At 42.2% G+C, this 14,112-nt stretch overlaps 1 protein-coding gene across 1 annotated transcript in view; it reads left to right on the top strand.

Annotated features, from left to right (window-relative positions):
• znf385a (zinc finger protein 385A) overlaps positions 1-14,112 on the top strand; it is a 53,583-nt gene that overhangs the window by 26,055 nt on the left and 13,416 nt on the right. Inside the window, 3 exon segments of the mRNA XM_019350168.2 lie at positions 2,040-2,191; positions 7,652-7,762; positions 13,026-13,200. Of these exon segments, the coding sequence (XP_019205713.1) occupies positions 2,040-2,191; positions 7,652-7,762; positions 13,026-13,200 (438 nt within the window).

Here is a 14,112-nt window from a genome sequence, read left to right as displayed (position 1 = left end):
ATTTCAGCTAACAGTGTCACTCCATACAAGCAAAACACACATTCACACATGAACTTGTACAAAGATGCTAAAGGAGACGATGTATCGAGACATGGCACGGCGCCATGATAAATGCAGTGAAGAATCATTGTATTAGTGGTGCAGCCCTGATAAAGGACAAACTGGCATCATCAGTTACTTCTAATCTTCTCTCATCAGAAGAAACTACATTTACGAGGAGTTTAGATTAAAGGGTGATCTCTGCATATTTACAAGTGTACATATTTAATTAGGAAAACTAAAAAACCTGTCACTTTTTTTAAGCCTAAGTTAAAATGAAAGAGCTTAAGATTGCTGAGTCAGACTGCACCAGCTGGAAAACCAGCAGGCAAGAAGCCTCAAACTTGTTTCACATGTTGTAAGAATAATTGTGTGGTTTTGTGCTTTCATACACGTGTTTGCATGTGTATATGTTTGGTTTGTTTAGACTAGAAAATTTAAATGCTTAACTAGAGGTAATGATGCAGTCCTCTGCACCTCGAGGCCTACAGATGCGTAGCAGAAGGCAGCTGAGACAGCACTTTCACTCCAGCCCGACAAAGTCAATCCCCCCCACTCTCCTCTCTCTCTCTCTTTCTTATCCCTTTCTCTCCCACTCCCTCTAATCCAAACTTCGGCGACTCCATCTGGCAACATAGTCTTCAAAGCAGCAGTCATAATATTTTCTCTGTTTACATTCAGTTGACATAAAGCTTGATGAAATCGCAGAGGTGTCAAATAATGCCCAAATTAGCATGTGAAAGTGTGGAGGAAGGTAGAAAAGCACTGCTGTGGGAACCACGGTGAGGGATGGCAAGTAACAGAGCAAAAAAAGTAGCTTAGAGCAATCCCGAAAAGGAGAGCAGCAGAGCTTTAAGTCTCGGAGGAATTTGAAAGCCATAGAAATCCAGCTGCGGATATTAAGAGGCTTAATCTAAGAGCTTGCTGAGGCTGAGTTTTGCTGTTTGGGCCCCATCACTATCATCCTTGACAGAGGTTAGAGAGGAGACGAGAGGGAATAAGGAGGAAAAGGAAGAGAAGCCAGATGGGAGCAATGGGGAGAATAGGAAGCTGCGTATCATTAAGGCAGCCTCACATGTTTCTTATACGCGAATTAAATATTGGCTTAGTGCACATTGTGTGTGTGTGTGTGTGTGTGTGGGTGGGTGGGTGTGTATCTCTCTGTGTGCAAAGGTACCCTTGCAGTAGTTTTCTTAAGTGACTGCATTTTTCAATTTCTTTAGAAATCCAGCCAAATGAAGTATGTGGTACTTCTTCTTTCATTCATACTATAATTAGACTCAACTAAGTGATCCAGCTGTAGTGCACAACACAGGATGACATAAAGCAGCGCTGCCTGAGATGGAACTCATTATCATCAAGCTGCAGATGTCTCCCAGGAGAGGAGAGAAGAAGAGAGCACACTGGCAGACAGGTGGATAAGAGGAATCCCCTCTGCCTCTGTGGCATCCTTTTCTTCTTCATGGCATTCCTGTTTCGGGGATGTGAATTATACAAAGTCAACAAAACCCTCAACATCACTCCATATTTATTAAAGCAATGTCACACTTTGTAGATTCAGTCTTGCCAACACGTCTGGTAAACCAGAGCATCTGTGCAGCAATCAATGAAAAGCCCTTAACTGACCAAATGCATCTTTTTTCCTCACTGTGTAGAAACTGTATGCTTCTCTGGGGCGTCACATAGCTTTGTTCTGTCCACAGAGAGATAATTGCTTTTGCAGTGAAATTATGCTTTATTGTGCATTTTGGAATTCAGCTGCACATTCCAGGAAACAACTGTACACAGTCTGTTATAAAAAGCACATGTTTTTGTTGTTTTTTTCCTCCACTCTCTCTGTGTCGTGCTTTAATTTGTATTCTTTAGGTATACTATATCACCTAAAGACGCTGTTTAAATTCTCTGTCACACATTTGAGTAAACACAGCCCAGAGCCTGGGCTCATGAATGCTGGAAAATACCGTGCATACTTATGTATCTCTGTGTCTTTCTGTGTTTAGGAGGCATCAATCGGGCTGGGGCAGCAGTGCCGACATTCTTACGGACCCCCACAGTGATCCAACCCCACTTGGACATGAAGCCCTTCCTGCAGTTCCCAGTGGAGACCCCCCCTCCTCCACACAGCATGAGCCTCTTCCACAACTTCAATACGGTAAGAGTTGATGCAGACAACAAGCACAAACACTGCAGTCTTTTAAGTCATCGACTGCAGCGAGGAAACGCACGACACAAAATTGTAAATGTTGTAGTGGGTGCAGGAGGTTACCACCTTTATGCTTTAAATTGCAGTCTTCTCTGCGTACAGTTTTGAATGCAATAGTAGCTTTAAAATATGTCTAAAATTTTAGGTTGTGCTGCCACATCTAGATTAACAATGTATGTTGAGACACACTGGACTGTATATTAAGGAACCAGGACTATTTTCAAAGGCGTAAAATGGTAGCCGTATAATTAAAGAACAGTTTTAAGGCCATCCTTATAACTAACAACATCAAACACCGCAGTTTGTTTGATGTAATATCTTTTTATTTTAAAGGAGAGGAGTCTTCCTGTTTCTTCTACCTCAGGCATTTAGATTAGACCATAGAGACATTTACCATTTCACCAACTCAGCATAATGTGGCACCTGCTCTTCCAGACTCCGCTGAACAATGTCAACACATTTCTCATCAGCAATATGTAAATTCACTGAACTGTATATGTACTCTACTGGGGCAATGCTATTTACGGACCATGGCTTCAACAGGGTTATGTGTCACCCTGGTATATTTAGCTGCAGTCTGCAACAAGACAACATAATAACCTTTCACTAATTGGAAATATCTGGCATGAGGTTTGACTGTGCATGGCCCTACAGGGATAGTAACAGGAGTCCAGACACTCTTAAACACATTTTAACAATATAGTCATTTTAATAGGCCTCAATGGACCATGACATAAGTGGAAGCATTTTCACTACCAAACTGCACTACACCCAGCAGACATGCATTAATAGAGATACTGAAATTATGCAGGCACTCGGTTTCCATTCTGGCCTCTGTTAGCGTAGCCTTAAAATCATTCTTGCTTGATTTTATTTCCTGTCTTGCTGCCTCTGCAACACTCCCTCTGGACTTCCTCTCACCTATTCTGTAACGTCCATCCGCTCACCATCCTCCTCTTCAAAGCCTCAACTAGGTAGGAAGGCCCACAGGGACGCTGTGAATGTTAATAGGTGTTGCTGCTGATGACTGCGAGGTAACCCTGAGTGCTGTTTTACAGCTCTGTGGCCAGGAGATGGGGCCATAAGAGAAGCTGTAAGGGCATTCTGACCTTACAGCGTACTCATAGTATACGCAGCGCATTCAAAAGCGTGAAGAAATGACTCACTAATATATCACTGTTGGTGTTTGCAAGGAGAGCTTCTGTTGCCTGAAATGTATGACATAATCTCAGATTTTATTAGATATGTGGCATTATGTTCAATGTAGTGCTGTGAAGATGAGTAAATTTATACAGGAAGATCTAGAATAAGAGAGTAAGTGTCCACAGCTCCATTTACATCTCATACTGTTTTGTTTTGGAGGTTTTTATATGGATTGTTAGGCTGAACTGGGGCTATTTCACATAACATTTCAAGTGCTTTAGATGTTTCCTGGTGTTTTTCTGCACCATTGCACAGTAACACATTCTGATCGACAAAATATCTCAATGAAGGTACAGCACTGTAGCAGCAAAAACACTGAAAAACGTCCCTGCAGTGAGCTGGCAGCTAGTTGTTCCATCATTCTGCCTTAATAAGTGATCTGCGCTGAGTTTGTACAGCCTTAATGAGGCCCTACTTCACATTGAGGGTCCTAAAGCCATATACAGCTTTTAATAGTCCTTTAATGTGATTTGTCCTCCACCTGCCTGTCTCGTGCAATGTGCCTGTAGACAATGATGAGGCTGAATTATTTATCTGCATCAGCTGGTGCTGATACAGACACATGCTCATAAAACTCAGAGTAAAACTCAGAGTTGTGTTGCCTGCACTGTTTGCTGAAGCTACACAATCACAAGACTTCTTGGTGCAGTATAATCATGTGCACTTGTTGAATCTTAACTACCATATATATCTTTTCTCACTCTCCCCCTAACAAAAATAATTGTAGTACAGCAAGACATGACTAATAGCTCATTATCTAAACAGTACACATTTATGTTTTGTCCAGCACCACATGTGGCCCTGTCATCACTTTGGTGTGAATATGTCACATCCAATAAATATTTGTCTTGCCAGAGTTTCATGCAAGTGTGAGTTCTGGGTTTGTGGGGGAGATGCAGGCTACAGTGGTGGATGACGACATTCGATAGATGGTGTGAATTAAAGATGGGAATTGCTCTGCCTCCTCCAGTTCATCAGGACTGTAGACCTTCCAGTTTATCATTTCCCTTTAGCAGTGCTAGCATGTTTTTCTAGCAGCTGGAAAGAACACGGCTGTGGAGCTCTTGTACACCTTAGTCACATGTGAACCTCAGCTCTGGCTCATAGGTAGTAAAAACAAAGGTGAACTTGCACTGAAAACCTAAAGAAAGCCTAAACAGCAAAGTCAGGAATCAAGAAGTTGATTAGTTAAGAACCTGACCTATGAGCATGATTGATAAAAACACTGTTATCAGTAAATTGTTACCAATATCCATACCAAGGCTATTCAGCACTCCTAGAAGAGTGAGAGTTTGGCAGGAGGAGAGTAGGACACATAATCCTGGGTGCACATGGGCAGACTGACAGACCATGGGGAAGAGTGAGAGAGGGAGAGGGAGAGAGGGAGGAGAAAACTGGAAAACAGAGAAGGAAGTGCATTATAGTGGAGTGTGAGGCAGAGAGGGAATGTAGTTGAGAATAGAGGAGGAGGAGGAGACTGAAAAAAGGGACAGGCACTTGTTAGGTCATGTGTTGAAAAAAGAAGTAAGGGAGAGATTTCTCTTAAAGCATCTCAAAAGAGAAGCAGACAGTGTGCTGAAAGGAGAAGAAACAAAGATATCGTAGCTACCGATGCTTCACTAGGCATAAGCTCTGTTTCTGTGAGCTAGTCTGTATTCAGCATTGACTACCTACCAAGCAGGCTGAATGAGTAAGGATAGTGCACCACACACTCTGAGCCTTGCACATGCTGAGACCCAAACACATACCTCAGCCAGCAGCACACACACAGGAGGACCAATGCAGCTCCAAGCTTCTACAGACAAAGAGGAGATGAAGGTAAGTACCTAAAATTCAAAGAGCTTGTCACATTTTTGTCTGTCCAACTTAAACTGGGCCAGCTTAAACGTAATGCAGAATTTGTGCTTCAAAGGCTGTTTTCGTCTGGCACAGTGTGGACCTCACTGTGACTGTCACAATGGCTCTACTGAGAGTCACGCTGTAGTGCACTCTCCCCTGGTGGGTTTTAGCTGTTTCAAACAGTTTGATTCTGAGAGTTGATCAAACAAACTGAAGAAAGAGTAACTAAGAAAGAATGAAAACACAGTAAAGAACGGGAAGAAAATAAGAACTGTAGAAAATGAAAGATGAAAAGAAACTCTAGAACAGAGGATGTTGGTGAGTTAGGACGTGTGCCATTGTGCGGTGTTGGGTGATGCTTGGGTGATATTTGAGTGTTTGGAGTTTTTAGGCTGCTTGGAGATGTTGACATGACTGCAGAGTGATGCTGAAGTCAGCGGTCTGCGGTCTGTGTGCTTTGCTTACCTCTGCCAGATTGCTCACCACATTCACACAGCTCCACTATTACATGAAATTTCCATTATTTTCCCAGATAAATGTAAACTTTGTAATATGTTTCTAGATTTCTAAGTTTTTAATGAGAATGTACAGTTACGAGCTATAAGAACAAGTTTTGGAAAATCCCTCTGCGGTTACATCATAGTGCTCTCCTCCTATTTCATGAGAACATGTTTTGGAGAGCGTTTGGAGAAGAGGCCATGCGAGCAACATTCCAAAGACATTTGCTGGCAGCTGGACTGTGTTTTCAACAGCTGAATTAACTGGATGGGTCATAACTGCCCCACACCCAGACTGGTGGAATGACTGCGGAGAAGCCCATGATTCATACGGTTACGCCACCAGGCAGGTTCAAACTCTTGCTAAACTCTATCTAGTCTGGGTCACATTATGGACACGGAGAGAAAGAATTTTTTTTTACACTTTGGAAAGATAAAACACAGTGTCACTTTTTAAAAATCAATAGGAAGCTTAATGCAGTCCTGGTGTAGAAGTTTGTGCTGGCTAAAGCTTAGTTCTTGTTGTTTAGATGTTCACACAGTAAACATTTGTAATTTTTCAATATATCTTCCACCCCCACCCCAGCCCTCCCCATTAATCTGTCCTCACAGCCAGAGCAGCAGAGCTTTCTTTATACGGTTTCTTGGGAGAGAAACAGAAACAGTCTTGGAACGTGGAAAAGAGATAAGCATGCATGATGTGAGGATGTCCGGCCTGGGCCTCTTTCTCTTTCCCTCTAACTCTCTGCTCTTCTTTCTCTAATTCGCTCACTCATTTTCTCCTCCAGATGGTATGTTTCTCTGCCTTCCGGCCACAGCTGGGTGGCCGAAATGTCTTGAGGCTCCTCCCCTTAATCTTTTATTTTTCTTTATTTTTGCTTCTTTTTGTTGGGAGTTGCCAAGCAACGAGCACGGTGGGAAAAAAAAGTTATTTGAGTCTAAGTAACAACAATATTTGTTTAAGCCCCTTCTATCCTCTCCGTCACTCCTCGGGATGTTGAGCTGCTTCTATATTGGATGAGCCTGTGCCTCTCAGTGTAACAAGGCTTAAAGAAAAGCTTAGTAAATAGTCCAAAATACAGTAATGAATCAAAAGTGAGTTATTTTGCATCTGCCTGGCACTGCATTATGCTTTCATTACTCTTGGTGGACACACTCGAACGTTTCCTCGCTGTCTTTTGAATTCAAAACACAAAGTGTTGTATCCTTTTGTTCTTCAGGCCGCAGATTGCTTTGCTTCATTCTTTTGCATACCCGCGCACTGCTACATCAGTCTTTGTTTATCATTGTTGCTTACTTTAGCTGTAGACAGTTGTCTGAGGTCGAAATGTAAGCCAGCCACTGAATCCAGAGTAATGCTAAGGTCAACCAACAGTGATTGCTTGATAAATTCGGCTTCAAACACAAACAGTCCAGTACGGACCGGGTCTTTTGTGTCTGGGACAGAATTTATACGGGCAGCTTAACTGCTGAGGGCTGCTAAGCAAGTTAGTTAAATTTATACAAGGTGCTTAACACCACAGAGATGATGGATGTCCCAGCTGAAGCAATTAGCAGAGGGACAGTATTATGCTACAATGTAGTGAGGATCCAGAACCATCAGATTCCTAATCGTGGGGATGCAACAGGTGTCTCGGTTGTAGCAACAAACTGTCAACACTGCTGACCGCTGTTTGCTGAAGTGAATTACAGATATCACCGAACAGACTCTGTAACCACTCTTTAACTGTGAACCTTATGCATTCTGCATGTGGTCATTTTGGTCTAGTCTATTGCACGTTATGACAGCTTGGCCCATTGAGCTGTGGCACCAGTGTGAATTATACCTGACAGATTTCTGCTCCTTTCCTCTCTGTTTTCACTCCTGCAGATGGACCCGGTGCAAAAGGCTGTGATCAACCACACCTTTGGAGTTCCTCTGATCAAGACCAAGCGACCAGTCATCTCCTGCAACGTCTGCCAGATCCGCTTCAACTCAGAGGCAAATAAATAAATGACAACACACACACAACATCACTGCCTCTCATCTTGTTTTCATTTTCTTTATGGCTTTGAAAATATTTTATTTTTCTCTAAGTAAGAATCAACCTTTTATTTCAAAAAGTTTTGAAGGACTGTTTGTCCTGGTTTGCTCCCCTGGAAGCTGGAACTGACAAAGCGGATGTGGTGCATTTGTTTGGGTTATGTTTTGGCCGTTGCGACCTGACTGGAATTTAATTTGTTTTAAGGCAGCGTAGACTAAAGTAGTGCACTGCAGCACAGAGGCTTAAGCGATCCTGATGAATGTGTGAACGAGGAATAAAATTCTGGATTTTGGATTTTCCTGTTGTTCATCAGTACTGATAAGTTTGAGCTTAAATTTGTATATGAGTACATTTCCATTTCTCTCTATAGAAAATATAAACTTTAAACAGCTTAATTAATATCGAACTCCTAATTAGAATTTATTTGCACGTTATACCCTCGGGCAATTTGCAGACATGGCTGATGACAAATTAATGAAAGCAAAAAATCATATGGAAGTATTTTATGAGTTGTGATGGCAAATATCTTGTCTGTTTTTTCTTTTTTGTGTCAACAAATAGGATAGACTCATGACAAAATCAGTACCAAATGTCATATGTGTAGTGTATAATTTGGCTGCAATACTCCCTATTCAGTGTTGCAGACTTCAGGGCCAGGGCGTTCATCCATTCACAATACACAACATTAAGGAGTGGGTCAGGGCTATATATACACATCAGATCTACAATCATGGTTTCCGTGTGGTCAGGGAGCTGCAAGGCTGTAATCATGAAGCTTCTCTTAGCCGAGATCTGTCCTGTATATCTTCACAAGCAACAGGAAACAGTTAACTCAAGATGTTTATATAATGGAATACTTTAAGACCCAAGGATGGAGAGTCAATACTGGCTCTTCAGTTAAGATGTGTCCTTTTGTATGAAGTTACAATCACTAAAGAATCTGAAGACTTTGAATATTAGATTTTATGGTTAAAATGTTGCCTAAAGAAAAAGAAAGAAGATACTTGCTGTGCAGAACCTAACCTGTTGTACTTTTGAACTAATGGAGGTTAAAATTTAACCAAAGCAAGCACAATTATTTAGAAGTATGCAAGAAGGAGCATTTCTGCTTGGAAGCAATGTGCATGTGTGAATGATCTTTACACCAGCACCCTGCAGTTTACCTGTCAGAGATTCATTTCTTCTCTTTGTCATTCACTGACGTCAGCTTGAGAGTGATATCTGGCCATGATCTTCTCTGCTCAGGGAAAGATGACTCTTTTTCCCTTAGTACTGTATCAGTGTTTAGTGCAGTGGTGTGTGTTGCCAAGTTTGGGAGATATCAGGCTGTAGAGATCTCTGCTTTCTCTTGAATGTAATAAAACAGATGGGCATTTGGTGGCCAGAGAATCAAAGAAATACTTTTCTTTTCAAATCCAGCATCAATATGCTTCTCGTTCTGGATAGGTGGATGCAGGGCCTGTGTGGTGGCTGTAGTTTGGGAAAAGAGCTCCTACATTAAGCTCCTCACAACAAAGTTTTTTTGATGGCTACTAGAAAAAGATGTTACTGTCAAAAATATGCAAAGCAAATGTCAAAAATATTTTTTTAACTGACATTGCCAAAACTCAGCCGCTCACCCCAAAATAACTTAAATCTATAAATAACACTACAAGCCAAGTAAAATATGTGTTACGACCCGATTCAAAAGCCACAAGTGAAAACTGACAGAGTTTGTAGAAACATTGCCTTTTTAAAAATGGCTTGAAAGTCTCAGCTTAAGCTTACAGCCCACAGTGAGGTCTGGCAAAAAGTGGAGTCCAAGTGGGCCTCGGGGATGCCTATGTCCACACCTCATCAAATATACAATAAGCAATAAGCAATTAAGCCATCTTGCAGTATTACTGCAAGGAAAGTAGATAGCAGAGGGATGTAACAGGTAAATTAATTCGGCTATATACTGTCCCTTTAATCGAGTAAAAGTCTTGTTAATAAGTTAGTGTTTTTCCAGATGAGCATGTGGTCTCCCCTTTGACTCCCATTACCTGGACACAGGTAAAATCATACTGCAGTACATCATCAATGTCAGACTTGCAGAACTGCCCCACTTGTGACTCCCTATCCACACTTTTTGCGCCTCAGGCGTACAAGACTGATGGGGTACTGTCATCACCGAGTGGGCCGCGTGGACAAGTTTGTGAATGCGATCACTTGAGAATGAGGCAATGTCGGAGCTTTAAATTAAAAACATAGGTGTATCTACTAATATCTTTAATAAGTTTGAATCTTAGCGATCTCGTTCCCAAGGTCAGAGGTCAAATTTTCTTAAAATCTTGTGTTTGGGATAAGTCCAGAATGTGGCTATTTAGAACTTTTAAATTGATACCATTTATGTGAGAATGAGAGGTAGTACAGGCGGGTGCCAGTATTTTTGTTTTTATATCAAATTCAAGTGAATATTTGATGGATGAAGATAATACAGTGAGAAATACTTCAGGAGAATCTGATGTTGCATTCTCAGCTTCATTTTCAAGCTCGGGCACTGACCTTCATGTAGACATTCTTCTCCTTTATCTGCCATATGTGAGCTGAAAACATTTTGGGGTCAAAGAAGAAAGCAAGTGGGCTTTTTATGGAATGTCATGGCTACTGTATTTGTCTTGCTTTACCTTCTGTCTCCCACCCACGTTCCCTTCATTTCCCACATCATTTTGCCATCATTTTTTTCTTCCCATATGATCATTCTCTACTGTCTCTCTCTCTTCTTTTGCCTGTCTCTCTCTCTCTAAGGAACCTTTTTTTCCTTCTTGCTGGCTGTCTCCCTCTCTCATGCTGCATTATTTACTGTGTGGAAATGCCCAAAATTGCCTGCCACTACTTATTATAAGATGCATTCGTCAAGGGCATGGATTAGTGTCTGGCTCTGACAGCCCCAGTGCATCTTGGGAAAGTGGTAGAGAGGAGACTTGAAGGGGAGGGACAGGAGGAAAGGATAAGGGGGGAGGCAGTTTGTGCCCCATTGTCTCTGCATTGTGTGTGTCCGTGTAAAGAACTAAATGGTGGTTTATGCAGAGTAACCTTGATGCCACGCTGCATTAGTGACATCACAGGCTCCGTGGAGCTGCATTGACCAGCGTCACAACTGCTGCAGTATGCTGATATGCATCTCTTATTTTCATCCGCTTCCTCTCTGCTCACGTCACATTTATTTTTTTTCCGCCAACCATATTCACTTCGCTTCTTGCTTGCTTTTTGTCTCCCTTTTCTTTTTCTCCCTCTCTTCCGATTTCTTCCTTTGGAACTGCAGCTCTGCAGTAGCTCTGCTTTAATAACACAACTCCCCCCTCAGAATGATGATCATGTAGGAGAGCAGTTGTTCACTTCAAACTCTCTGCATAATGAAACACATGCATCACAAACTGGTGTGGTGCAGTTTTTCTTCTCTCTGAGATTTGTGTTTCTTTATATCCTTTCCATTCTCAGTGCAGCATGTTTTTCGTTTACCTTCTCTGACTTTCAGTTCCCTTTGCTTCCTTTTCCCTTCATTCTCCCCCCTCCTCTCCGCCCAGGACCTCACAGTGACACTCAGCTGCTTGGTAGTTGATCCCTTTGACTTGCTGGGAGAAGTCAAGAAAACCTCTGTGCCCTCTTTGCCACGCACTGCCATATACCTTTTAATCTCCCCACATTCCCCTCTTCATCATGAGAGATTACTTCTCTTTCAGCAGTCTACACCTCCACCCCTTTCTGCCTGCATGCAGCTCTCTCCACCTTGATCTGTAGGCTTTGCAAGTACACGTCCTTAAGACCCCTTTGACAGGGTACAGTTACAGCCTGATGTGTCATCCTGGTTTAAAAGACACATGTGATCTTCTTACTTGCTTCAGCCAGTGCTCAATGTTTGCCATGCCAGCTCGTGTGATAGATGCTGCCAGGCGCAGGGACACACTCACACACACACACACACACACACACACAAAGCAAATATAGACAACAGGGCTCGGTAACATTACTCATCACCCCCTGCCTGCTTTGCCCAGCCAGTCTATCGCCACACTTGAGCCTCTGGTCAGCACGATGTCCGAAGTGTCAGTCAAATTCCTGAGGCAGCTGTCAGCGACTCATCCCTGGTAACCAACTGTAATCCTGCTACTTAATAAATATCTTCATCATTGGTCCCTTGATGCAATCATTTGGCCGACACAGCACGTGCCATGGCACATCAGTTCACTTGACTTACAAGTCCAGTACTGACTGAATATGTCTGTATCAGCAAGTAGCTACTTATTTTTTGATAGTTGGACACATACTGTGAGAGAGGGGTGATGAAAAAAAAGGGGCCATAACCCTATATTTGTGTGAGTGTGAGTGTGTGTGAGTCAGTGAGCCAGTGAAGTGACGTGTGTTTCTGTTTTATAGTCACCATACTGTGAAGCCAGACAGCTATGTATAGCAACCCTGCATCACATCCGCCGCATTGTTCCCGACTTACAAACATCTGTGCAGTAACACACAGGCTAGAAACAGACTCCCATAATGTCCCATATTCTCTTCACAAATAACTCTCTTGTTTACTCAGTGAGCAAACACATTAGGAAGTAGAGAGCATGTCATCAGGAGATTAGACACAGTGACTTCCATAATAAATCTCTGCAGCATTTTTTGTCTTTGCTGGAATGCCGGCTGAGCGTGCGGATCCTCATTTTATCTTTCCTGCCAGATATTACAGACAACAACGCTGATGCCATGTAGTAGGTAGATGATGTATATTCACCAAGACTATGCATATTCTATTAGGGAGGGAAGGGTTAGAAATGGACTAATGAGCCCTCCGGGCTTATATGGCAGTTTCCTGATTCTTAGGTTAACAGGCATGGCAACTTCAGCCAAGTGCCAATCCTCCATATAACGTATACTGTTAATGTTTCAACACACACCTTCATAATTTATTCTTAATTCAAATAAGGGGACAAGGAGGGCAGGCAGTTTTCAGGATGTCTGTGTCACTTCATCATTGCATCTCTCTTAATATCTAGCATGTAATCTATCTCTCTGTTCACTGCCTGCTGCTCATCATGACTTTAGTCCCCAGAGTATATTAAATATCATGCTGTCATAATGGCATGCATGCATGCCAGGTGTCACACCGAGTCTAATTCCACCCTGTTGCCTACCTGGGCACCTTGGCATCGGTGTTCACTAATGAAATAACCTTGTTTTCCTTTCCATGCTCTTCTTTAGAGCCAGGCAGAAGCCCACTACAAAGGGAACCGCCATGCCAGGAGAGTCAAAGGCATCGAGACCTCTAAGAGTCGTCCTCAAGAAGGAGACAAACCTCACACCCTGCCCCCCACCTCCTCCCCATCTCCGCCTGGAGCTCCTGGCACAGCCCCAGACAGCGAGCCCAGCAAAGCAGGTGAGAGAACAGAAAACTACTGCCACGAGCAAAAACTGGAAAAAGGCTTGGGAGAACCTTGTTGAAATAATCATTTCAGTCCACGCAGGATGTTCGGCAGCTTATGGTCTTTGTCAGAAAATGAATTGGAAAATATGCAAGAATAACAAAGGCATCTAATCACAGTGGCTCCGCAGCGTATTGCTGTTTTTATGAGCATCTCATCTCTATTTGTCGTCGGATTTAGCCGCAGCACATCTTATAGTAGACAGTGCGGTTCCACAGACTGCTGAGACTGGTAATGAATCTCCCACCTAAAATCTAAAAAATAAACATTTAATTTAGCAGATTTATAGCTGAACACATTTTTTAGTTGCCAGTGCCATGGGAGTCTTTTAAGTATAATTGTAATGAGAGTTCAAAGAAAAATGTTGAAATGCAGAATATCGGGAAAGTTGCTTTGACCTATAGGAGTTGGAAATAGCTGAAGCAATAAGTTCAAATTGCCTTTACTGCCTAGTCACAGAAACATATATTATTAAACCTAATTGAGCCTTCAAGCTCAAGTAGGCAGAATTATACAAAAGGAAAAACAACCCCAACAAAATTTGAAAATAGACTGCCCTCCTCCTGCAGCTCTCCACTCTCTTTCCCAATACCCCGCCTAATAAATGCTAAAAGCATGTCCAGTCTGATAAAAGACAGACTTTTGGCTTCGTGTGGGATTCAAGCTCTGCTTTTCCTCACCTGATCAGGTCTGAATTTGATTGGCCAGACTCTTTCATAGTGGATTAGTTTTTTCAGACAAGAGGATATTCAGGAGTCTATTTCCCATTCAAAACAATTACAATATGCCACAAAGTTTGTATGAATTTTCTTTTTTCCATTGACATCCAGACTATTTTGGCTTTTCCCAGCTATGATTCAAAATTT

Source organism: Oreochromis niloticus, linkage group LG20 (genome assembly GCF_001858045.2).
Source record: "Oreochromis niloticus isolate F11D_XX linkage group LG20, O_niloticus_UMD_NMBU, whole genome shotgun sequence".
In the NCBI taxonomy this organism is placed as follows: domain Eukaryota; kingdom Metazoa; phylum Chordata; class Actinopteri; order Cichliformes; family Cichlidae; genus Oreochromis; species Oreochromis niloticus.
This window is presented reverse-complemented; position numbering and strand designations above follow the sequence as displayed.